This window comes from Megalobrama amblycephala, linkage group LG7 (assembly GCF_018812025.1).
Source record: "Megalobrama amblycephala isolate DHTTF-2021 linkage group LG7, ASM1881202v1, whole genome shotgun sequence".
In the NCBI taxonomy this organism is placed as follows: domain Eukaryota; kingdom Metazoa; phylum Chordata; class Actinopteri; order Cypriniformes; family Xenocyprididae; genus Megalobrama; species Megalobrama amblycephala.
The window spans coordinates 46,502,216-46,528,562 of NC_063050.1; the positions used below are offsets into that span (position 1 = coordinate 46,502,216).

Sequence of the window (26,347 nt, forward strand, 5' to 3'; positions counted from 1 at the left end):
TCTATGCGTATGTCTGTGTGTGTCTGTGTGTCTGTGTATGTCTGTGCGTGTTTCTGTGTGCATGTGTGTGTATGTCTGCGTGTGTGTCTATGTGTATGTCTGTGTATGTGTGTCTGTGAGTGTGTGTCTCTGTATGTGTATGTGTGTGTGTGTCTATGTGTATGTCTGTGTGTGTGTGTGTATGTCTGCGTGTGTCTATGTGTGTGTCTATGTGTATGTCTGTGTATGTCTGTGTATGTGTGTCTGTGAGTGTGTGTCTCTGTATGTGTGTGTGTGTGTGTGTGTGTGTGTGTGTGTGTGTGTGTGTCTATGTGTGTGTCTGTGCGTGTGTGTGTATGTCTGTGTGTGTCTATGTGTGTGTCTATGTGTATGTCTGTGTGTGTGTCTGTGTATATGTGTGCGTATCCATGTGATGCTGAAAAATTGGGGCAAAAAATGTGTAAAATACAGAGTTAAATCTATTTTTAAAAATGTAGTATTTGTTTCCCTGTTAAATATATCAGTCATTGGGACACAAATAGTTTCCAATAGTTTCCAATAGTACATACAGTCAGACATATAACATTATCGTACACATTCTACATGAACATCAGAACTATCACATAAGCAGGCAGAATACTGAATAATAGGCTACAATGTAGCAACTTAATATTGTATACTGTAAAAAAACACAACATAATGTCAAAATAGCATCAGTGTCCATCTACGAATAGCCTATTACAATAATTTTATACATTTTATACGATATCATAATTTTTTTAATAAGTTTCCATTACATTTTTTACAAGATTTTAGAGTTTTAACTAGCTAATTAAATTTGAAGTGGTCTAAAAAGAACAATAAATTAAATATGAATTTATTGCGCTAAAAGTGTGGCCACTTATGCATCTTACGAAATTAAAAGTCCCACCTCATTTTTACAGTTTTAAAATTATGTTCAGTTAATTTGTTAGCTTGTGCAGCATGTTCTTCTTTAAATTGCACAGATACTCTTTTGCATTGCGTAACTTTGCACTATCGAGCGCAAAGTAAGAGGCGGTGCTTTACATTCACAAGCACGAGCAGAGAGAGACCCACCAGAGACTCGACCAAAACCACCTCAGCATGTTCCACGGGAATGCGCACAGTTCAGTCATGGGCAAACTTCACTTATCTGAAGGAATACCGAGAAAACCCGACCTTACCGCAATGACTGTTGGGAGAAAGTCATTCTTGGAGTTGATTTTTGATGTATAAGGTAAGTTTGGAGCGTCAAAATGAGGATTTACCTACTTGAAGGAGAATTATCTCTCTCACTTACCGCGTAAAAGCGCACAGCATGAGGGACGCGTGCCAAAACTTAAAGAAAACTTCACTGACATGTGAGAGAGTTCATTAACACCAGTGAATTTCCTTGTGGATAAGCCGGTCGTGGCCCTCACTTGTGTACACTGATGCCAGAGAGCCGCGTGCAGGATGAAGGTGTGTAACCGTGGAATGCAGATGCTCCTCACCACGGCGGGGGCTTTCGCGGCCTTCAGTCTGATGACCATCGCGGTGGGCACCGACTACTGGCTGTACTCGCGCGGCGTCTGCAGAACCAAAAGCGTGAATGACAATGACACGAACCGAAAGAATGAAGAGGTGCTCACGCACTCTGGGCTCTGGAGACAGTGCTGCATGGAAGGTACATTATTTTAAAAACGGTGATAAACCGCTTTTTACTGCATGTTTATGTGGATGACATGAAAACAATATATATTAGTGCTGTCAAACGATTCATCGCAAGCAAAATAAAAGTTTGTTTTTATGTGTGTGTACTGTGTATAATTATTATGTAAATACACACATAATATATATAGCCGATATACATCTAAATATTTCTTAAATATATACATGTATGTGTGTGTATTTAAATATACATAATATTTATTACACAGTACACACACATATATTACGTAAAAACAAACTTTTATTTTGTTTGTGATTAATCGCGATTAATTGTTTTACATATATCTAAAATTGTATATTTATATGTTATTTTTTAATACATTTTGACCCTGATAATCACAGTTCCAGCTAAAATACCTTACCACTATAGTTAATGTTGCAATAAAACTGGTATTGAACAAAAAAAATAATCAAATGATCATTAACGAAATGACAGAAAGGTTCTGAAACCTTCATGCAGTGTTTGGTTGAGATTTAATGGTTGATTTAATTTAATTTAATGTTCTGAATAATTGAAATATTCATATAAATCCACTTTTTTTCATTTCATACAATAGTTTTACTGTTTTTTTTTTTTTTTTTAAATGTTCCATGCTAGCATCATGCTAGTCTTTGAAGCATTTTGGATTACTCATGAATATAGTAAACACTATTCAATGTCCACTATTACATATTATTCCTGTCTCTCATCTATTACCATAACTGCTCATCACTTTTTTTGCAGTGGAGTTGTGTTGACTATAAATGTATCAAAGTTGGAGCTGAATCAAACATCTTTCCTGTGGAATGATTTATTTATTTAATTATTGATTGAATTATTTTTACTTTCTCGCACACTACGCGTTCCTCTAGTTTCGACCCATCTCTCACACCCTACTCTCTGACCTATATCTGTTCAACGTCAATTATTTTAATGGAATGTGTAATGAAGCGTTCACTCTGTTAAAAGGGCATCAAAGTGGCAGCGTTCACTTTACGTGTGTGAATGCGAGAGCGAGTACGAGATACTTAGGGTACGAGATGCCAGTTATGAAAGATGGCTGTGCAATTTCTCTACAAATGTCAATTATGCACACAAAGAGCTACATCAACAGAAATACAGCTCCTAAACATCCAGATACAGACACACACACTCCTCACACACTAACATACACCCATGTGGGGACCATTTTGTTGATTTTATATTGCACATAACAACAAAAAATAGCAATGGAGGCCCAGTTTGTAAAGTTATGCCACTTTAATCAGCTTCTATAGATCTTTGATAATAGTTATGTGGTTCATATGTGGAATGAAACTATAAGAGAAAGAGAAAATGTGTTGCCCATTTAAAAGAGAAATAGAGGGTTTGCCTGTGTTTTTTTTTTTTTTTTAGAATGACTAATTAGATGGGAGGATATTGATATTGTTAATGATTTCATAGCATTAGTCCAATCATGTGGAAAATGGCATTGGCCATTAACTGACGCACGTGTGACTGTGAAGGCGTCTGGATGTGTGTGTGTGTGTGTGTGTTTCTTACAGGCGTATTTAAGGGAGTTTGTAAGAACATTGATCATTTCCCAGAGGACACAGATTATGAGCAAGATGCTGCGGAATATCTACTGCGTGAGTATCTACAAATGCTTGACATTCAGTTAAAGGTCAAACACATACAATAAAAATAGCACTTAAAAACTTTATAGAGCATATTCACTGTAAAAAAAAAAAAAATTATAGCAACATTTTGAATTTCAGTTCAATTATTTAGATAAATCACAACAAATACTGACTTTAAATCAGAGACACTAATGAACTTGTGTGTGAAAATAAATAATATGCCAAAATATTAACAGTCAGTTGTACATTTTTGTTTTGTGCGTGTGTGTGTGTGGCAGGTGCTGTGCGCGCCTCCAGTCTTTTCCCTATAATGAGTGTGGGACTGCTGTTCATTGGTGGAGTGTGTGTAGCCGCCAGCGAGTTCTACAAGAGCCGACACAACGTCATTCTGTGCGCAGGCATCTTTTTTGTCTCAGCTGGTATGTCTATGCACATATATAGACTTTTACCTAGTTATTTAAATGGGTATGTACCATAGATGTTATTTTCAAATACATCTAAATATGAATATATCTGAAAGTGGCAATCACAGGGTGAACCTCTCCAACTGCAGCCTGTAGGTGGCACTGTAACCAAATTTATGTGGTGTTTTTATGGCAATGAAATGGAAGCCAATTTCTGCCACACAAAAAAATCATGCTTTGGTAAATCATAATTGATGCTTCGCAAAGACCTGACCCCCTTAGTTACTGTTGCTATGTCCGATAAGCCAAGGCGCTCTCACACCACACATCATGTTATAATATATAGCGGAGCAAAGAGGACACTCACAATATGCCAACAGACAAGAGTTAATTTTGGTATAAAACTAAGTGTTAGCTTTCAAATTTTGTCATTTTTTTAAGAAATTCAAACAATAAGTACCATTTTGTGACCATGTTTCGTGACAGATCGCCTCAGTTCAAGCGTCATGTGAACCGATAATCTCTTCCTACTAGTTATAGCACGAAATAAACATGAATGAACATCAGAAGATACGTTGTTTCAACTGCGGAAATATGTCAATACACAATTTTTCCAAAAAAAGTTAATCTACTAACTCTCCTGTCTGGTTTGTTTGTCAGACAAAATGGTGAATTCGCCGTTATGATTGGACAGATCACCTGTCAATCAAACGAAGGGTGAATTTCGACAGAAAAGTCATAATTATGACATAAAAAGTATAAATGATGAGATACTAATTCAAATATGATAAAAGGTCATTATTATTACTAAAACAAAAAAAGTTAAAATTCTGATAAAAAGTTGTAATTATGTCAAAATGTTTACATATGTCATTTCAACTTTCCTTTTAATTTCATAATTAGGACTTAGTTTCCCACAATTTCGACTTTTATCTAATTTTTTGGGGTGATTTTTGTCTTTGTTATGATAGGGTAGTATAAAGTGGACAGGAAGCGAGGTGGGAGAGAGAGAGGGATGGGATCTTGAAACGTTCGCAAGCCGGGACTCGAACCCGGGTCGCCCAAAGCGCAACAGCGCTATATCCCGGACCCCCTCTCTGATAAGGGCCCTTGAAATCATCCTAACATAATAACTTCTATGAACATTTAGCTTATTTCTAGGTACATTTTTTAGCAAATTTGTCCCCAACATATGACTAGGTTTGAAACACTCACACAGACATGGATTGCAGCAAAAGAAGGAAAATTGATCGCATGCTTTTCTTTCAGGTCTCAGCAACATCATTGGCATTATCGTGTACATCTCGTCCAACGCTGGCGACCCCAACCAGAGCGAGTCCAAGCGCAGTCACTGGTACGGCTGGAGCTTCTACTGCGGCGCTCTTTCCTTCATCATAGCAGAGACTGTGGGGGTCCTGACCGTGCATCTGTTCATCGACACGCACCGTGTGTTGAGAGCGCGTTCGCATCGCACATTCCAAACCAGCACGCATTCCCTGCAGCATCGCCGCTCGACCAGCTACCGTTCCCGCTACCGCTGGAGGCAGGGTCAAAACCGCTCGTCTGACTCCCGATCTCGCGAACCCTCCCCTGCCCGTCGCGGGAACGACCTCGGGCTGTACGCTCTGGGACGCGGGATTCCACCCACAGCTACCCACACGCTCGCGCGCAACTCCCTCAACACTAGCCATGGTTTTGCACATTTTCATAACTCTGTCATTGTTAATAACAGCTTTGCAAATCCTCACGTTGTCACCGTGCAGAACTCTGTGAAATCAGAAAGAGGGCTCCCGCACATACAGAACTCGTTGAGCACTGAGAAAGGGTTTGCACATGGACAAAATTCAGTCAAGCCGGAAAATGGAGTCATGCTGTCGCAGAACTATAAGCTCAACTCAGTAAATCCCAGTAAAAGCACAGCGCACATGCAAAATTCTGGGGATGACATTGCACACATGCAAAATGCTGTAAAAGAGCCCTCATATGTGTCTCAAAGTGGGACAAAAACAACTCCAGTGTGAAAAGAAATGGTTTAACTCTGCTGCTACTTGAAAAGCTATATATGAAAGGTCTGAGTGAAGATTAGCTTACCTTTACTGAATATGTGCATATTATTTTCTTTTAACTTTATGTACTAAATTATGAAAGCTTGTTTGCACCACGAAATAAAAAAGGTAATTGTAACTTTATATCTCACAATTCTGACTTGTGAGTTTATATCTCGGAGTTCCGACTTTATAAGACACAATTCCAAGTTTATATCATGCAATTCTGACTTTATAACTTGCAATTGTGTTTATATCTCGCAATTCTGAGGAAAAAAAAGTCCGAATTGTGAAATAAAAAGTCGCATTTACCTTTTTTATTTGTTTATTTAGTCGCAGAAACAAGCTTCCAAACTAAATGGAGTGGATTGACAAAAAAATGGTGCTGTTTATTGTCCCTCTGCTGTCTTTATGCAGAAGCGAACATGCTACTTTGTCCTTGGGATGTTTTTCGGATGCAATACTCATAATGGCCACATGAGCAGCCAAGTGCAACTGTCATGTCAAAAATAGACACTCTCAGTACTGGTTCATCCTTCATTTCTAGATCCTTATGAATCATAAAATCAATCCAGTGTAAAAAACACAATGCATGATTCTCAAGTCAGTGCTCACACATCTGCAAATTCCAGCCAGTGATTTAACAGACAATTTTATACAAATTAATGACAACTCAATTGATAGGACAGATGGCTTCGGGCAATGAGGGTTAAGTGGATTGATTTTAGACTCGGTGACGACAGAACAGAATGGTGACATTAGTGTCTGGGTCACACATGACTATGACTGAACCTTGAACCCTTGTTTTAGCATATTAGCCAATCAGCATCTCACTGCCTCATTCATTTGTTGTCACCCTTTGGAAGGCAGAGCGGGAGTGTTACAAAATATTCTCAAAAACAAATTTTAGTTTTTTATTTTAGTCTTTTGATATGAAAAACTATGTGTTATATCTTTCAGAATAAGTACCTCATTTTATTTAAATTAGCACTTACAAAAATTTTATGTACACTACTGCTCAAAAGTTTAGGGTTGGTAGGATTTTTAATGTTTTTAAAGGATTGTCTTCTGCTCACCAAGGCTGCATTTGTTTGATCAAAATAAATGCAGTAAAAACTGTAATATTTTTAAACATCGGTACAATTTAAAATAATTGTCTTCTGTTTTAATACATTTAAACTGTAATTTATTCCTGTGATGATGGCAAAACTGAATTTTCAGTATCATTACAGTCTTCAGTGTCACATGATCCTTCAGAAATCATTCATGCTCAAGAAACATTTATTGTTTTAAATGTTAAAAACAATTGTGCTGCTTAATTTTTTTTTTGTTTGTTTTTTGTGCAAACTGTGATTCATTAGAAGTTCAAAAGAAGTTCCTTGCTGAATAAAAGTATGAATTTACTTAAAAAAGTAAGAGTGCACTGGAAGAAAATTAAAAAAAGAGATTTTATTAAGATGGATCCATATCAGTTTGGCACAACAATGGTGTTCCTTAAACAGATGAAATATTCTCACTCTTGGCCAGAAGGTTTCTCTGAATCTTCGTTAAGCTGTCCAGCTCTTCTCTAAATCTACAAGTTCCATGCCTTCACAGTAAGAGCGAGGACGAGACGCTTTCACCTGGATGAGTATAGCATAGTTTTCATGCTACAACAATACAATCTCAATCAGTTACAACAATATAGAAATAGAGTCTGTGTTTGTGTCTTACCGTAGTTGTATTCCTGCTGAGCTGCTGCAGTAAAGGGAATGGTGTCCACTGAATCGGCTCGATTGGCCAGCTACAGACCGACAGGTCGCTAGCTTTCCCAGAATCCACTACACCATCTGCCAAGCTGCAGTTGCTGAGATCCCAACCATACTGAGAACTGTAAGCCCAAACATACACAGAAAAATCAAGTTAACAACTTACTCTACTTGTGTACTTTGGAATATTCACTGCCAATCAAGTGTTTGTTTAGTTTTCGTTTTGATAGTTTTATTCAGCAAGGACACATTAAATTGATCAAAAGTGACAGTAAAGACATTTATAATATATATTTAAAAAAAATCTATTTCAAATAAATGCTGTTCTTTTCAACGTTTTATTTATCAAATAATCCTGAAAAATGTATCAGTGTTTCCGCAAAAATATTAAGAAGTGTAACTGTTTTCAACATTGATAATAAGAAATTTTTCTTGAGCAGTAAATCAACATGTTAGAGTAATGGCTGCTAAAAATGTAGTTTAGAAATAAATGACATTTTTAAATATATTGAAATAGAAGACCGTTATTTTAAGTTGTAAAAGTGCCCGCCCACTTTTTCAGCAGCATTGGTTCTGGAAGTATTTTCCATTCATTCCTCTAGGTATTTCAAAAAAGTCTTCGTTAAAGCGTTATAAGCCATGAACCAAGTCAAGCAGCTGCGAGATGAGTCATAACATTACAATCTTTATTTGAAGCAAAAAATTATTTTAAAATTGGACAAAAATACAAAGGTACAAGACTGCGTACTTAACGGCTTTAGTGAGGGAAAGAACTACAATCCCATGAAGCATTGCGAACAGCATAATACAAACAGCATATAAGTTTATTGCAAAATATGCATATATACTGAAATATTTAAATATTTTGAGAGTGGAGGGAGACCGACTCGATTACATCATTCGCGAGGCTTCATGGGAGTTGGCGAAGCTAACGAGATCTTTTGGAAAGTGTTGCTTTTTTCGTTGGTCTAATTTTCTGTACACAATCATGGGTAATCTAGTTTTTCACCAGGAATTCCATTGTTAAACACGATTATCTTAAAAATAAGCTGAAATAATGCGGGCTGACAGCTTCAACAGAAGCATATACCATCGATTAACAATCTAGTAGCTCACAGTAGGGCTGTCTTTAAAGGTTTATAAGTTATCATTAAAAATTAATTTCCCTATGGAGAAATTTAAAAGTGCCCTAGAATTAAAAATGGAATTTATCTTGGCATAGTTAAATAACAAGAGTTCAGTACATGGAAATGACATACAGTGAGTCTCAAACTCCATTGTTTCCTCCTTCTTATATAAATCTCATTTGTTTAAAGGGATAGTTCACCCAAAAATGAAAATTTGATGTTTATCTGCTTACCCCCAGCGCATCCAAAGATGTAGGTGACTTTGTTTCTTCAGCAGAACACAAATGATGATTTTCAACTCCAACCGTTGCCGTCTGTCAGTCAAATAATGCTAGTGGATGGGAACTTCTACTATAAGAGTAAATAAAACATGCATAGACAAGTCCAAATTAATCCCTGCGGCTCGTGACGACACATTGATGTCCTTAGATACGAAACGATCGGTTTGTGTGAGAAACCGAACAGTATTTATATCTTTTTTAACTCTAATACACCACTATGTCCAACCGCGTTCAGCATTCGCTTAGTAAGGTCTGATCGCGCTCTGACAGCGGCAGTGATGTCTCGCTCTCATTGAAGTATATGCGCGAGACATCACTGCCGTTGTCAGAGCGCGATCAGACCAAACGAATCGAGTGATGAATGCAGTTGGACATAGTGGTGTATTAGAGTTAAAAAAAGATATAAATACTGTTCGGTTTCTCGCACAAACCGATCGTTTCGTGTCTTAGGACATCAATGTGTCGTCACGAGCCGCAGGGTTTAATTTGGATTTGTCTGTGAATGTTTATTTGTTCCCATTCACTCGCATTATTTGACTGACAGACGGCAACGGTTGGAGTTGAAAATCATCATTTGTGTTCTGCTGAAGAAACAAAGTCATCTACATCTTGGATGCGCTGGGGGTAAGCAGATAAACATCAAATTTTCATTTTTGGGTGAACTATCCCTTTAAAAGACCTCCGAAGAACAGGCGAATCTCAACATAACACCGACTGTTACGTAACAGTCAGGATCATTAATATGTACGCCCCCAATATTTGCATATGCCAGCCCATGTTCAAGCATTACACAAGGACAGGACGTCTGGATGTGCACAGCTGAATCATCAGACTAGGTAAGCAAGCAAGGACAATAGCAAAAAATGGCAATAATAACTGATATGATCCATGATTACATTATATTTTTAGTGATATTTGTAAATTGTCTTTCTAAATGTTTCGTTAACATGTTGCTAATGTACTGTTAAATGTGGTTAAAGTTACCATCGTTTCTTACTGTACTCACGGAGACAAGACTGTCGTTATTTTCATTTTTAAACACTTGCAGTCTGTATAATTCATAAACACAACTTCATTCTTTATAAATCTCTCCAACAGTGTAGCATTAGCCGTTAGCCACGGAGCACTATCAAACTCATTCAGAATCAAATGTAAACATCCAAATAAATACCATACTTACGCGATTAGACACGTTGCATGACGAACACTTTGTAAAGATCCATTTTGAGGGTTATATTAGCTGTGTGAACTTTGTTTATGCACTGTTTAAGGCAAGCGCGAGCTCCGTGGGCGGGGAGCGTGAGCATTTAAAGGGGCCGCAGCCTAAGTCGGCTCATATTTAATTATGCCCCAAAATACGCAGTTAAAAAAATTAATAAAAAAAAATCTATGGGGTATTTTGAGCTGAAACTTCACAGACACATTTAGGGGACACCTTAGACTTATATTACATCTTTTAAAAAGATGTTCTATGGCACCTTTAATGGAGATTTTACTTCTGGAACGCAATTGTTGCACTCTATAGTAGTGTTGTCAAAAGTACCGACTTCGATACCAAGTTGGTACTGAAACTTTAAAAATGTGACGATATCAGCATTGATTGGCAACAATGATCAACGCTTCAAAAACATGTAAACAAACATCTTTGACGCTCTTCACTGAGCGCTTGCACAGACCGGTCCGCTGATAGGTGCCTGCTTTCAAACACTCGTGCTTTCAAAATGCTTTTGAAAACACCCGTGGGCTTTCAACACGCTCCCCTGTGTTGATCGTTGTAGCCAATCACAGACGTATCTATTGAGCGCATGAACACAATGGCCAATCAGATGTGTTTAAGAATCCACTCAACAGCAATCAAAATGCTAGGGGGAAATGCTGGTATTGTCACATTTTTAGAATTTCAGTACCAACTTGGTACCAAAGTCAGTACTTTTGACAACACTACTATAGTATAGTATTTCACTGTTTTACTGTATTTTTGATCAAATAAATGCAGTCTTGGTGAGTATAAGAGACTTCTTTCCAAAACATTTAAAATCTTGCCGACCCCAAACTTTTGAATTGTAGTGTACCATGGTACTGAAATTCATTTACCATGGCGTTCACAGGGTACTTGAAAGAATACCATTGTATTACTATGATACCATGTCCAAAAAACAATGGTAAACCATTGTTTATTCAATAATATGCAAATAATCTTACGGTACCCGTGAGGATATATGGTGTTGAGGTGTGTTCCGCTTCCATGGTATGTGGAAACCACAGAAAGAGTGTCATCATGGTAACAGCAGGTACGATCAAGTGCTCTCAGATGTAGTAATTCATCTGAGCGAGTGAAGGCAGGGTTATCCAACGAGTCGTCAGAGCCTGGCCAGGACCTTCCCCAAAAACGAGCCGAAAGCTCATCAAAGTGATTGAATCTGCGATAACTGTGTCCACACACACAGAAGACAAAAGAATATTAATAAAATTCACATATAAGAGTGTCTGTGTGTGTTCACTCGACCCTGTCCCTCCCTGTGTCACATTCAGTGGTGCTATCACAACATAAGGATTGTTTTAACTAGCCAATGATTTCCTGCAAACTATTTCCAATAACAAAGCCAGGCTACTACCGATGACTTCATGGTAGTGTTTGTGTGTTTAAAACGATTGCACATGATACCTGCTGCGTGTTTGTTCCACTTTGGCCTGCATAAGCATGCTTTTATATCGGCGCACTGCGAGATAAGACAGAAGAGCCATGACTGCAGCGACAGCGATCAGTACCCCAAAACACACGCCAACCAAACGCGGTCGGGTCATGCGGAGGTCACAGCGCTGCCCCATAAACCAGTAATCCTCCCCAACAGGACACCTTCAGAAAGAGAGAGTTTGGTCAAACCTGCAGGTCATTTCAGCAAGTATTTTTAATTAGTTCTCCTGGAAAGTTGCATTTACAAGCTATACGTATCAGTGAGAAGGTTTCTTCCTTTATAAATGGGAAGATCTTGACTGAAAGCTGCAATGAGGGCCAGATTTTATGCCGCAAGTACATGTAACTTACTGGCAGATAGGCTGTTGCCCGAGGCGATGGACACAGATGCCCTGATGTTTACAGTATTCAGAGTGGCAAACAGATGTACAGGTGGCATTGCCTTTCGAAGAAACACACTGGAACCCAGATGGACATTCAAACAACCATTCACAAACATCTGCCTGCAAACCTGAGAAAGAAAGAAAGAAACAAAGAGGGGGGGGGGGGGGGTATTTTCAAATGCTTTTGCGATCTCTTGCAAAAGTATTGCATTCCCCTGTGAAACTTTGCAGAATAATATGAGGTGTGAAGGACAACTATATTTCAGTACTTTTGAGAGATAATGCAGTTTCTCGAGTAACGCAAATGTTATGCAAGCGAACGCACATCTAATTTTTTTTCAACTCCGTATTATACGAATAAATGCGAGAGATATTAAAAAAGATGTAACTGGTTAAGATCTTGTTGTTCAACACTCACCTCCCACAGTAATATTTTTCACTTTAACTCCTCCCACAAATATTCCTTTCTTCGGTAGTGGGTTTAACCCCGCCTCCTGTAACAGAGACTCCACCCTTCCCAGCCAGGAGAGTGCTTCCACTGTTTGGAATTGAACTACTGTTTGCAGAACTGGACCACTGATGAAAACACACAGGACAGAGTCAATCAAAGGCATTTAACTGACACGTCATCAACCACAGATATTTTAGATCAGGTTTTCACAATCTTTTTGTCTGCTGAAGAACAACTGTGACTTTAATTAAAGCGGAACTCAGTAAGATTTGCGAAGCTCCCCCTACAGGTTCCTTCAGTGAATCACACTGTCGTGAATACTCCAAGCGCAGCTCTGGACTACAACGACTATAACGCTCACCAGCGTAGTAGTTTTGCAAATACAGTACAATAAATCTCGATGGAGGTGGGTAATTTTCGAAATTGTCTAATGAAGTCATAATATATACATTGTTTTTGAATTACCGTAAGGCATTTTGTCACTCTCGCGTGAACGTGAACATGAGGCGAGATTGTGTCGGGTCGGTGCAGCTCAACTTGCAAGTGCTGTTTTCTGGCGTAGACGTGCCGGGGGGGTTAGTGCACGCCTCAAACACACCAATACAAGCCAATTAACCATCGTAAGGACTTAGAAAACTATTTATGAAGGTAAAAAAGTTACTTAGTTCTGCTTTAAGTACTCCCTAAGATTTTAAACTTTATATTTTGATTGATTTAATAATTTATATTTAACAATATATTTTATATAGCCTAATAATATAATGTATATTTAATCATACATTGTGTTTTTTTTTTAAATAATGGTTTTATTTAGATTCATTTTGCATTTGCATTTCTATCACAATCTCATGAACCCTTTGCAGTTCAATTATGATCCTATACATATAATTAGGGTACGTTTACATGACAACAATGTACTAAAAACGGAAAAGTTTTTTCTTCGCGTACAGACAACACCATTGTCAAAACGATCCCCATTCACACACGGATTCACGAAAAAGATTAAAATGTTGCATTCTGCTGCAAGGCCAGTAGTTAGCGATGTCACTTTGTAAAGAAACACTATGCACCTATAGACTGAACATGCATGCGCATGACGTCACTGTTTTCACAAATTCGTGTTTTTGTAGTTTGTACGGAGACGATAATGGTATCGTTTTCAAAAACATGCACTTTGAAACCTGTTTTCAAAAGTTTGCGTTTTTAGCCACCCAAAACACCATTGTCATGTGAATGAATGGCCAAAACGCATAAAAAGTGTTATGTTTTTAGTTGAAAATGGTGTCGTGTAAATGGACCCTTAAAGTTTAGACAATCAGTCAAAACACTTAAAGGAACACTCCACTTTTTTTGAAAATAGGCTCATTTTCCAACTTCCCTAGAGTTAAACAGTTGAGTTTTACCGTTTTCGAATCCATTCAGCTGATCTCCAGGTCTGGCGGTACCAATTTTAGCATAGCTTAGCATAATTCATTGAATCTGATTAGACCATTAGCATCTCGCTCAAAAATGACCAAAGAGTTTTGATATTTTTCCTATTTAAAACTTGACTCTTCTGTAGTTACATTGTGTACTAAGACCGATGGAAAATGAAAAGTTGCGATTTTCTAGGCCGATATGGCTAGGAACTATACTCTCATTCCAGCGTAATAATCAAGGAACTTTGCTGCCGTAAGGGTGCAGCAGGCAGAGTGATATTACACAGTGTCTCTCACAAATGTCTCCATGGTTGCAAGGCACGCTCCCCGAGCAAGCAGGGGGGTCACAGGCAGTGCGTAATATCATTGCGCCTGCTACACCCATGGTACGGCAGCAAAGTTCCTTGTTTATTACGCCGGAATGAGAGTATAGTTCCTAGTCATATCGGCCTAGAAAATCGTAACTTTTCATTTTCCGTCGGTCTTAGTACACGATGTAACTACAGAAGAATCAAGTTTTAACTAAGAAAAATATTGAAATTCTTTGGTCATTTTTGAGCGAGATGCTATTGGTCTAATCAGATTCAATGAATTATGCTAAGCTATGCTAAAAGTGGTACTGCCAGACCCGGAGATCGGCTGAATGGATTTGAAAACGGTAAAACTCAACTGGAGTTGGAAATTGAGCCTATTTTTAAAAAAAAAGTGGAGTGTTCCTTTAAATTACATTAAAAGAAAAATGTGTTCATTTACATCAACAACTACTTTTTAAATACTGACTGAATGGCAATAATGATTACAGCAAAATCTAGTCTCTCAGCTAACCTACAATGCACATCTCTAAACAGATGAATTGCAAATATACAGGCCAATAAAGCTACCTGTGCCAGGTCACTTGTTGATTCTGGAATCCAGAAAGGCTCTGCAGAAATGTCTCCACCTGCAGGAGTGGATGATTAACCAAACATTATTGCAATGCCAATTAAATGGGATCAACCATCTAATGACATGAGTGTGCATACACTACAGTTCAAAAGTTTGAGGTAAGATTTTTTTTAAAGAAATTAAAATTCAGAAAAAAAAAAAACACATTAATTTGATCAAAATTACAGTAAACAGTAAAGACATTTTAATGTTTCAAAGCATATATATTTCAATATTCATAAATGCTGGTCTTTTGAACTTTTTGAAGTCTTCCTCAAAGAATGATGAAACAAATGTACTACAGGTTCCTCAAAAATATTAAGCACAACTGTTACCAAATCATGTGACACTAAAGTCTGAATATTAAAACAGACAATTTAAATTGTAATAATATTTTAATATTTTTTGTAACTGTATTTTCGATCAAATAAATGCAGCCTTCTTTCAAAAAAAAATTGTACCAAACTTTTGAACAGTAGTGTACATAAAGTAATTCAAATGGTTTCACCTCAAGCAGTCTCATACTAGGTGCATAATCCCCTTCCAGGATGATTTGTAAGAGTACTTGAAATGTTTTCTCTGAAAAAACAGAACAAATGTTTTTCATGAAAACAAAAAAAGATCCCTTTTTAATCAGAAATGTGTAATAAATTAGGAGTCTCAGAGAAGCAAAATCAACAGAAATGTTACTCACCCTTGATGATTGCTGGCTGGTCCTCCACTATGAAATAATGCTGCCCATGTGGCCACTTCCTGTCAACGCTGGATGCAGTAGAATGGATCTTAGATGTTTGGGTGACTGCTTGTGAAGATATTGTGTGTGCTTTTGTTTGAATAAGATAAGAGCTTGTGGTCATATGTTGGGGAGGTCTGACAGTGCTGGATTGAGGCACTGGGATGTGCGTACGGACCTGGGCTGAAGTCGTTTCTGTGGACGTGGCATGTGGATTCATCTGCAGTGTAGTTACTGAAGGTGGGTGAACCGCAGAAGTCTGACTGGTTTCCCAATGTGGAGTAGTCACGCTAATAGGTGTGCTTGTCCGAAAGCCACGATCAGTTGTACTGACCTGAGAGATGTAGGAAGCTGTGGTGTCAGATGATGAAGTACTCAATGTTATGGTAGTGTGGGCAGTAAAGACATTAGTGTTTTCTGTTGATCCAGTATGAATGTCATTAAATGGAGATAAGCCAAGAGTCGTCTTCAAACTTGTCGCACTAGTCAGAGTAGGACTCGAATGACTTACACCCATTGTTTGACCACTACTCATCTCACTGATATCTGTTGCATCGGAAAATCCCACATTGCTCTGCGTGTTTTCAGAAGATGGAGTTGAATACTGAGGTGTAAATGTAGGGAATTCAGTATGCATACTTGCATTTGTGTTGGCATTCTGTGATGGGGACACTTCAGGTTTCTCAAATCTCACTGTAGAGCTATCTTCAACCATGAGGTCAGAAGTCACATTAGGACTAATCTGAGGACTTGCAGAACTTGACAAAGAGATCGATGGAGAGCTGGTAATGGGGCTTTCTTGTTCTCCTAGTACTGTAGATGGTAAATACGAGGTGCATGCAAGACCAAGACAATCACTTCCAGATGGTGATAGACCCTCATCCTCTTCTGGTGTACTAGGACCTTCAGTAGGAGTCAGGTTTGGAGGGATGGTAGTTGGGAAAGTGGTGAAGGCACTGATTTTGTTATTGTTGTGTGCCGTCAGATCAGACATTGATGCAGACGCAGAGCTGGTTTCTTGGGTGCTTGTATTGTGCTGACTCTGGATGGTGTGTGAGATGTGAGGGGTTGATGCTTCCAAAGAAGTTAAAGTTGGAGTTGGAAGCGTGTTAAGTGAAGTGTGCATGAACTCGCTTGAGGTTGTTGGCTCGTTCTCAGTGGTAAGAGTTATTGGTGGCTCACTTATTTCACTTGGAGATGTGGAGTAACCTGAGTATTCATTCATGTCGCTATCAGAAAATGCTAATGGGTTGATTTGATTAACAACTTGAAACTTTGATACTGTAGCAGGCGTACTCCGAGTAAGTACTGAGTCATCATAGATTGTTTGATTTTGATTAGTTGACCTTGGAGAGCGATCTGTCCTGTCCATTTCCGATGCTATAGGCTGGTTGTCATCTGTGATAGTGTTTGAACTCAAAAAACTGGCATGAAATTCACTCGTTCCGACGTTCTCTGGTACTGTAAACACATCCTTGTTTGGGAGCGTCACTATTGTAGCTTTAGCCTTGTTAACAGTGTCACTAAGGAAGTCTTTAGGTTTAGAAGTTGTGTCAAATGGCTGAATATTTTGTGGACTTACCATAATAAAGCTGGAAGTCGGAAACATTGAACTCGGAAGACCTCTTTTAGTCGTTTTGGACTGAATTGTGTGTTGTGAACTTCCTCTATGCAATTTAGTGTGTGCAAAATCAGTAGTGGCTAAAAGTGCACTTGTTTTTGTCGCAACGTCTGTTGCCTGTCTGGGTGTAGTTTGGACAGACAGCAATGGTGATTGGATTTCAGTGGAAGCCAAAGAAGGTTCATGGGACAACCCGACGAGCGCGTTCATGTGTGTGTCAAGGGCAGAGGTGGTGTGCGTATCAAAATAAGAATGTGTGCCAGTGAGTGTGAGGTCGGAGTTCCAGGCTCCAGCCGTTTCCTGTCCATTGTTGGTGATTTCCTGCAGAAAGAGGGGTCTGCGCTTATCGGCCAGGTCAGACACACCTCCGCCCTGCTGTATATTCTCGCCCCTGAGAGCGTGTGTTCTGGGGGCTGCATTGCTGCTCACTGGAATGTCTGCGGTGTAGGTTACATCGTTTGAGCCACTCGGAGAGGGAGACACTGAGTTAGCGTCAAAGTGGGTGTAAGGAATCATAGCAAGAGTGTGATTGTCCTCTGACGTGTTCCATCCTGAGAAAAACACACACACACACACACAGATGAATGGAAACAGGAATTATGAGATTATTCATGACACAAGATTCTAATACTAAATAAATAAACATACAACAACCTTCTCTGAAAATATTATAATATGCTTGAGTAATGTTTCTTATCAATGTTGAAAACATAATATTTTTGTGAAAACAGTGATACTTTTTTAAGATTCTTTGATGAGTAGAAAGTTTAAAAGAACAGTTGAAATTAATTGAAATGTTACTGTAACTTTTGATCAATTAATGTGTCTTTGCTGAATAAAAGTATTAATTTCTCTATAGAAAAAACAGATTGCTGACCCCAAACTTTTGAATGATAGTGTAAATATTAATATGAAAATATTTTACACTGATGAGCGCTAAATACATCAACATCTAAGACACTTGTTTTTTGTTCTGATGTGTTTACAAGATTAGCAGATTATATGTGTACAAAAAATACCATGCTGTTCTTTTGAACTTTTTTGTTCATCAGAGAATCCTGAAAAAAATATCACGTTTCTCAGAAATTTTAAGCAGCACTCTTTTCAACATAGATAATAATATATGTTTCTTAAGCACCAAATCAGCCAATTAGAATGATTTCTGAAGGATCATGTGACACTGAAGACTGGAGTGATGATGCTGAAAATTCATCTATGCATCACAGGAATAAATTATATTTTAATCAAATAAATGCAGCCTTGGTGAGAATAAGAGACGTCTTTCAAAAACATTTAAAAATCTTACCAACGATACTTATAGTTTTTTGGACATGCCATGGTACCCCTTACCAAAAAGCTACTGTACCATGTCCTTACAAAAAAAGTATGGTTGCGGTATTATGGTATAGTGATGCTAATACTATATGGTACTTTGAAATTTACCATGGTCCTGAAATTCATGTACTATATGGTATTTACATGGCACTCTATGGTACTTCCTAGAATAACATGGTACTACCACGGTACATGAACAAACCTTTGATACTTGGTATTGGCATTATACGTGTCCAAAAAACATGGTATTACCATATTTACCTAAGTACTATGTCTAAAAACATGCTATTGACATCCTACTGGCTGGCATGACCTTATTACACTTACTTAGATGTAATGTGGCAAATGTTTTATCAGTCCTTCTCAAGCTCCATTCAATGATGGTTCTCCCAGTGCCAGAGAATAACGCCCGCTCCTCTTTTTTGTAAGTAAGTGTATCCCTTTTCCCAAACTGAATCCCAAGGGCACCTTTCCCAACAGAAATGACATCTATCCAAACAGTCTGGTTTTCATATGCATCAATATCCCAAGTGCAGGTAACATCCAACAGTTTTTCTGTGCTTTCGTTGGTTATCCTGTTAAATAAAAGGCTGTTTGGGTGTAAAGAGTACCGGATTGAGCCACTCCTCTCTCCAAGAATTTTACCACCACAGTCTTGCACGTTTAACAACGTCTTACCTACAGAGAAACATCATTATTCATCATCACCTTCAATAATTAAGAAGCATTACATATTTCTTCTGAAAGTTAGGCCATGAATTTCAGTACCATATTTCAAAGTATTAAAGTATTAACATCTGATACCAGCACTATTGGTGGTAAAGTACCACCACAGCACTTTTTTAAGGGGTGTTACTGTGGTACTTTGATAAATAATATACTGAGTTCATGTACCATGGTATTTACATGGTACTTCCAAGAATACCATAGTACTACCATGGCATATGTCCAAATACATGGTAGTACTTTTGATATGTGTGTAAATTCTGTGGTGCATAACAATTCAGTAGGTCTAGTATATGGAATTTTAAGGTTACCATGGTCAATTTATGTAGGAATATTATATATAAAATATTAAAAAACTATATGAAATACAGTTTTTTTTTAAAGAATATTGCTTATCAATAGGCTACATTTTTAACATAAAGCAGGATAAATAATATGTTTAGCATTTAAATATCTCCTATCGTCTATTAATGAAATGATCTTCTTACCTGGAGCAAAAATAAATAACAAAACATAGACAAAACGAAACATTTTGCGAGCCAAAACATTCCAGGATGGAATCCGTCCACACAGTTAATTCCATAAAGAATATTATACTGTTCTAAAATATGATGTAGACAATACTTAAACTAGTCGAGAAGAATGTGTAACGAGGGTCAATAGCAGTTTTCGTTCTGTTTCTTTAAAAAGACCTTTATAGAAGAGTCGGGTTCATCCTTCAGTCCGCCACAGAGAGGTTGAACTGACCGCAGCTCACTTTAATGAAGCGCGCGCGTGCGTGCGTTTCTGTGAGCGCGCAAGCTCGCCTACAGAGTGTAGAAAACAAGGCAACGTGCAAACATATGATTACGATTAGGCATCTTTTTAAGAGGGAAAATGGGACGGAAGCGGTTAAAAGTTAAGGGGACAGACAGAGGAGATTTCAAGATTAGGTTAACAACCCAGGTTGTGTGTGTTTGTGTGAGAGAAAACAGAGAGAGTGCTTGTTTTCGCTCCCCTGACGAGCTTGTGCTGTCAATTCAAACTAAAATACAGTTTAACATAGAAGGTCATTCAGAGATCATTGTCAATGTTGACTCATCATGCGTCTCAAAATCAAGAGATACCTATTTAGACAGCAGTTTTTGGGGATTGAATGCACCTAAAACAAACAACAAAAAAGTACTAAGGAATACCATATTATTACCACAGTATCTTTGTGTGAGGGTGTAGACGCAAGTACAAATCAGTTTCAGTACCAATATCACTAAAACAATGTCTTCTTTGGAGCTGCATTTGTACAGGCAAGTGAAAACTAAAACTCTAATATCATTGCATTTAAAACTTTGCTTAACAATTCCCAAATGCACAGAAATTCTGACACTCACAAACACAGAGAAAAGAAGGAAATGCCTGAAGCGTCCCTCCCTAGCTTCTCATCATCTCAGTGAGAGGTATGTTCACAGACATACTAACACACACATAAACACAGAGGGAGGGAGAAGGGTTTATTACACCTAAAAAGGAAACATGGGCTTATTTAAGTTAATAAATTTCAAATCTAAAATCTTTTGAACTTAACATCAACTAAAGTCTGAATGAGCCATTATGGCAATAGCATATTGCTTATTTATTAAGTCTAGATTAAGGATGAATCATATGTCAAAAATCATATAATAGTATTGCTGTAATCCTAAATTTTGATATAGATTAGTTCTCACTGAAATTGTGTTCTCTGCATTTTGCTCCTCAGACTATTTTGACTATTATGTGTAATATGTAATATTCTGAAGGAAATACAAGGTTGAGACAGACACATTAGTCCTTTTATGTTCAAGAGAAAATCCTGAAATACACAAAATTTAGAAATGGCATTAAAGGAATTCATGTGCAAATGTGAAAGTATTCACTATTTTAAGCCACACTATAATAAATGTTTACTGCTTGATATTATTTAGGGTGAGTTAAAAGTTATAGTGGAAGATTGTATTAGTTTAATTACAATGAAGATTGAGTACTGGACAAGAAATGTTTCCTAATATAGCCTGTTTAAACTCTTGGCTCCAGCTCTGGAAAAGACTTTGGGTAAAATTTTAGACTTTGAAAGCATTTCCAGTAGGTGGTGCTGTGACATACCAAATACAACCACTCCTAAATATGATTGTGAACTCTTGCAGTTTCTTGTTTTGTACATTACCATTCAAAGTTTTTTTTTCTTTTTTCTGTTTTGAAGGAAATTAAATACTTTTATTCAGCATGGATGCACTGAATTGATCAAAAGCGAAAGTAAATACATTTATAAACTTACAAAAGATTTCTGAAGGATCATGTGACACTGAAGACTGGAGTAATGATGCTGAAAATTCAGCTTTGATCACAGGAATAAATTACATTTTAATAAAATAAATGCAGCCTTGGTGAGAATAAGAGACTTCTTTCAAAAACATTTAAAAAAATATATATATACCAACCCCAAACCTTTGAATGGTAGTGTACTTAACATTGATACTTAATTGGGTAACACTTTATTTTACAGTGTCCTTGTTACATGTTACATGTACTTACCATAGTAATAACAGTAAATTATGCATAATTTCATGCAGCTAACCCTCAAACCCTTGTCCTACCTTAATCCTATAGTAAGTACATGTTGTCAATTAATATTATTCTGTACTCAATAAATATATAATTACACTGTAACAATGACATCTTAAAGGTGCCCTAGATTCAAAAATTGAATTTATCTTGGCATAGTTAAATAACGAGTTCAGTACATGGAAATGACATACAGTGAGTCTCAAACACTGTTGTTTCCTTCTTCTTATATAAATCTCATTTGTTTAAAAGACCTCCGAAGAACAGGCGAATCTCAACATAACACCAACTGTTACGTAACAGTTGGGGTGTACACCCCCAATATTTGCATATGCCAGCCCATGTTCAAGGCATTAGACAAGGGCAGGACGTCTGGATATGCACAGCTGAATCATCAGACTAGGTAAGCAAGCAAGGACAATAGCGAAAAATGGCAGATGGAGCAATAATAACTGACATGATCCATGATAACATGATATTTTTAGTGATATTTGTAAATTGTCTATCTAAATGTTTTGTTAGCATGTTGCTAATGTACTGTTAAATGTGGTTAAAGGTCCCGTTCTTCGTGATCCCATGTTTCAAACTTTAGTTAGTGTGTAATGTTGTTGTTAGAGTATAAATAAAATCTGTACAATTTTAAAGCTCAAAGTTCAATGCCAAGCGAGATATTTTATTTAACAGAAGTCGCCTACATCGAACGGCCAGTTTGGACTACATCCCTCTACTTCCTTCTTTAATGACGTCACTAAAACAGTTTTTTGACTAACCTCCGCCCACAGGAATACACAAGAGTTGCGTTTGTAGAGTGTGTTTGTCGCCATGTCGTCGAAACACTGTTATTTTCATCCCGCAGTCCAATCACCGGGTCTGATTCCGGCTCAAATTGATAGGGTAAAATTAAAGACATGTTTACAATAACACTGAGCGCGTGCATCTCCACGTTATGGTAAGAGGCGTGACCTTTCCGGGCAAGATGCGCTAAACTGCTGTCGAATCACAACACAGGAACCGCTGGCACAATCAGAACTCGTTACATATTTCTGAAGGAGGGACTTCATAGAACAAGGAAGTCATCAGCCCGTTTTTATGACAGTGGAAACAGCGGTATACAGATAAGTAAATTATGTGAAAAATACTGTTTTTTTACACGCGAAACATGAACACGTTATATTGCACACTATAAACACAATCAAAGCTTCAAAAAAACACGAAAAACGGGACCTTTAAATTAACCATAGTTTCTTACTGTATTCACGGAGACAAGAGCCGTCGTTATTTTCATTTTTAAACACTTGCAGTCTGTATAATGCATAAACACAACTTCATTCTTTATAAATCTCTCCAACAGTGTAGCATTAGCCGTTAGCCACGGAGCACAGTCAAACTCATTCATAACCAAATGTAAACATCCAAATAAACACTGTACTTACGCGATTAGACATGCTGCATGACGAACACTTTGTAAAGATCCATTTTGAGGGTTATATTAGCTGTTTGAACTTTTTTTATGTTGTTTAAGGCAAGAGCGAGCTCTTGGGGCGTGGAGCACGAGATTTAAAGGGCCACACACCCTGAATCAGCTCATTTATAATGATGCCCCAAAATAGACAGTTAAAAGAATGAATAATACAAAATCTATGGGGTATTTTGAGCTGAAACTTCACAGACACATTCAGGGGACACCTTAGACTTATATTACATCTTTTTAAAAAAGGTTCTAGTGCACCTTTAATTCTTATAAATACTTTCTGGTTTATACGTCAAAAAACAAAAAATCTTATCAATGAGCGAACTGATCACATTGGCAAAGATTCATAACGTACATCTGAAGACAAAATTAAGATGCTTAAAACTGATTTAAAGTCTTTATTGTTGTAGCATTCATATGAATTATTAACATTATTTGCAAGCTCTTTTTGTATGAATGAGGAGCTTGTATGTGTATCTAGCATAGAATGCTGCAGACCTGCAAATCACAAGCGGCCACAAACAAAATTATGAACACCGATTTAAACATGTATCTAAATACAAAAAGAATAAAGAATGAAGAACTGCAGAAACAAACAGTTCGTGACAAAACCTCCATGGTCTTTGTCATCTGACGGGATGATCTTTATCTGGATGAAAAAGAGCAAATAAACATTCATAAGCATAAGTGAAGTGAATGTTCAAGATAAATCTGCAGAACTGAGGCCAGCGGCGTCAGACCAGAAGTTCTGGTGGTGCTGACGATTGCGTATCCCGCTCCAACCACTAACCCTACCTTTCACTATATCTATAAGCTCAACCCTAATGAATGCCCAACCCCACCCAACTACTAAACCTACCCTTAATGATAAGCTATACCCCAACACGGGTCTGAGACGGCTCGTCTAGCACTGCTGTCCTGTTTTGATGTATGGCTCTGCGGTTCTGCAGTTGGTTATTATTGAAATATTTAAAAATTGCAAAGTGTAACTAAACTCACAATGAATATTTATGCTCATTCATAGACATCCTTCTTGTCTGCGATGTACTGAGCAATTTCTTGTGGTGTCATCAATTTCTCTGCCTCGGCGTCAGGGATCTCAAAACCTGTACACGTGAGAAAACACTGTATCAGCTGGGTGAATACACATCCAACAATGCATACATTCAAAGAATCCATAAATACAAAACAATGGTCATAATGTGAAATGTAATACATGAAATTAATTATAAACATTTGTAAATGCAAGTACAAACCAAATTCATCTTCCATAGCCATGATGATCTCCACTTGGTCTAAACTGTCCAATCCCAAATCTTTCATGAAGTGGGACGTAGCCTGAAGCTATAAAAATAAAAATAATCAAACAGTTAATCTGCAGAGAGCAATACATTTGGAGCTGATTTGAAATATTTCAGACAAACATGTCCATCTGATCAAACTGATGGAGTATTTACCTTCTCAGGGTTGATCTTGTCATAGAGCTTCAGGACGTAGAGGACACGGTCATGGATCGTCTCTAGGGTTAATGGAGGCAAGTCACCGTACGCCCTCCACTGCAAGACCTGAAACGAACTGCCAGAGATCTACAGAAGAAAACAAAACATTTTAGAAAGTATATATGTGACCCTGGACCACAAAATAAGTCACACAGGTATATTTGTAGCAATAGCCAACAATACATTGTATGGGTCAAAATTATCGATTTTTCTTTTATGCCAAAAATCATTAGGATGTTAAGTAAAGATCGTGTTCCATGAAGATATTTTGTAAATTTCCTACCGTGAATATATAAAAAAATGTATTTTTGTGAGTGGATATGCATTGCTAAGGACTTCATTTGGACAACTTTAAAAGCGATTTTCTTAATATTTTGATTTTTTTTGCACCCTCAGATTCCAGATTTTCAAATTGTTGTATCTCAGCCAAATATTGTCCTCTCCAAACAAGCTTATTAATTCAGCTTTCAGATGATGTATAAATCTCAATTTCAAAAAATGGACCCTTATGGCTGGTTTTGTGGTCCAGGATCACATATAGACAACTGGAGCAGTGTTGTTTTAATAATATTTATATATGATTATAGTATTAAAGTTTTGAATTAGCTTTTATTTTTATATTTTCAGTTTTCATTTTATCTTAAGTTTTAGCAATTTTGTTATGTGCTATTGTCATTTTCATATTTCTATTTAATTAGCTTTATTTTTTATTTCAAATTTTAGTAATGTTAGTACTTTAACAGTTCGATTTTTTTATTTAAGCTTCTTAGGATTAAGTTTTTCATCTAATATTTATATTTTATTTTATTTCAATTACCAAAGACAATTTAACAGTTTTAGTTTTAGGTAACAATAACAACACTGTAACGGAACTGTTCAGTTAATGATAAATGGTGAGTATTATGATAAGTGAATCATATATTTGTTTAATATCACAGAATATCAATGAGTTTGTTGCCATTATACTATACAAACATTTTTAAACTTTTAAACATTCATAAAGGTACATGTACGTACAATCTTGTAATGTATACAAACCATTATAATTGTTAAACCATGAGTGATTACAGGAAAAGAGATTAAAAATTAATAAATAAGAAAAGACCAGTCTAATTATCTGTTATGCCACATTAAGATGATAACACATTAAATTAGAAACAATATCGCTGACTGCATTCAGCTCGTTTGGTTCACACCTATTTCGTTGCTGCACACCGTACATAAACTGAAAAGAAGTGAAATAAGGCAGTTTGTCCATCATGTTGAAGTCATAACTAAAGACACGGGTAGGTCATTGGATGTCATCAGTCAATCATTAAAACACACCTGCGCCAGCGGAGACTTGTGTCCATTAGTCAGATGTGAAAATGTTCGGCCATGGGTGAGCGGAGCTGCTGTTAATGTCGCGGCAGTATTTACACGGTTAAAATATACGGAACGGTGGTTCAGGGATCGGACACACCGGGCAATGATGCGCGCCGCCATGTTTCTCAATCCGCTCCCACAATGCACGAGACTGTCACTGCGCATGCGCGACACACTGTCCTTACGAGACATCAAACAATATATTTTCGATTTACTTTAAATTTACATTTAAAGATTT

The 26,347-nt window shown here is 37.3% G+C and overlaps 3 protein-coding genes across 4 annotated transcripts; 1 reads left to right on the forward strand and 2 right to left on the reverse strand.

Moving 5' to 3' along the window:
• Positions 1–483: 483 nt before the first annotated feature.
• On the forward strand, positions 484–6,889 carry cacng3a (calcium channel, voltage-dependent, gamma subunit 3a). The gene is made up of 5 exons (XM_048197784.1): positions 484–1,237; positions 1,405–1,666; positions 3,235–3,318; positions 3,588–3,728; positions 4,983–6,889. Exons 2-5 carry the CDS (start codon positions 1,456–1,458, stop codon positions 5,732–5,734), a joined length of 1,188 nt encoding a protein of 395 aa, XP_048053741.1. The 5' UTR covers positions 484–1,237; positions 1,405–1,455; the 3' UTR covers positions 5,735–6,889.
• Positions 6,890–7,188: 299 nt separating this feature from the next.
• Positions 7,189–20,278, reverse strand: si:ch211-14k19.8 (mucin-4). 2 transcript variants are annotated; one of them, XM_048197786.1, is made up of 11 exons: positions 19,689–20,278; positions 18,802–19,152; positions 15,480–17,690; positions 15,294–15,364; positions 14,743–14,801; positions 12,411–12,568; positions 11,961–12,120; positions 11,580–11,771; positions 11,122–11,343; positions 7,472–7,628; positions 7,189–7,380 (listed from the first exon to the last, which is right to left on the reverse strand). In XM_048197786.1, the coding sequence occupies exons 1-11, from the start codon at positions 19,729–19,731 to the stop codon at positions 7,306–7,308; spliced, it is 3,699 nt and encodes a 1,232-aa protein (XP_048053743.1). In that variant the 5' UTR covers positions 19,732–20,278; the 3' UTR covers positions 7,189–7,305. The 2 variants fall into 2 exon arrangements, with proteins under 2 accessions (XP_048053743.1, XP_048053744.1); XM_048197787.1 differs by lacking the exon at positions 18,802–19,152.
• A 3,351-nt stretch (positions 20,279–23,629) lies between these two features.
• ndufab1a (NADH:ubiquinone oxidoreductase subunit AB1a) lies at positions 23,630–26,278 on the reverse strand. The gene is made up of 5 exons (XM_048197788.1): positions 26,071–26,278; positions 24,703–24,831; positions 24,502–24,589; positions 24,245–24,351; positions 23,630–23,894 (listed from the first exon to the last, which is right to left on the reverse strand). Exons 1-4 carry the CDS (start codon positions 26,272–26,274, stop codon positions 24,260–24,262), a joined length of 513 nt encoding a protein of 170 aa, XP_048053745.1. The 5' UTR covers positions 26,275–26,278; the 3' UTR covers positions 23,630–23,894; positions 24,245–24,259.
• Positions 26,279–26,347: the final 69 nt, after the last annotated feature.

Bases quoted from the DNA above. Each gene is read 5' to 3' on its own strand.
- cacng3a (XM_048197784.1), top strand. From the start codon at position 1,456: ATGAAGGTGTGTAACCGTGGAATGCAGATGCTCCTCACCACGGCGGGG. The intron at 1,667-3,234 runs GTACATTATTTT...TGTTTCTTACAG, and splicing joins GAGACAGTGCTGCATGGAAG to GCGTATTTAAGGGAGTTTGT. The intron at 3,729-4,982 runs GTATGTCTATGC...CTTTTCTTTCAG, and splicing joins CATCTTTTTTGTCTCAGCTG to GTCTCAGCAACATCATTGGC.
- ndufab1a (XM_048197788.1), bottom strand. From the start codon at position 26,274: ATGCGCAGTGACAGTCTCGTGCATTGTGGGAGCGGATTGAGAAACATG. The intron at 24,832-26,070 runs GTGTGTTTTAAT...TTTCTTCTGTAG, and splicing joins ACAAGTCTCCGCTGGCGCAG to ATCTCTGGCAGTTCGTTTCA. The intron at 24,352-24,501 runs GTTTGTACTTGC...TCACGTGTACAG, and splicing joins GGCTATGGAAGATGAATTTG to GTTTTGAGATCCCTGACGCC.
- si:ch211-14k19.8 (XM_048197786.1), bottom strand. From the start codon at position 19,731: ATGTTTCGTTTTGTCTATGTTTTGTTATTTATTTTTGCTCCAG. The intron at 12,121-12,410 runs GTGAGTGTTGAA...TTTCTTTCTCAG, and splicing joins GAAAAATATTACTGTGGGAG to GTTTGCAGGCAGATGTTTGT. The intron at 7,381-7,471 runs GTAAGACACAAA...ATACTCATCCAG, and splicing joins TCAGCAGGAATACAACTACG to GTGAAAGCGTCTCGTCCTCG.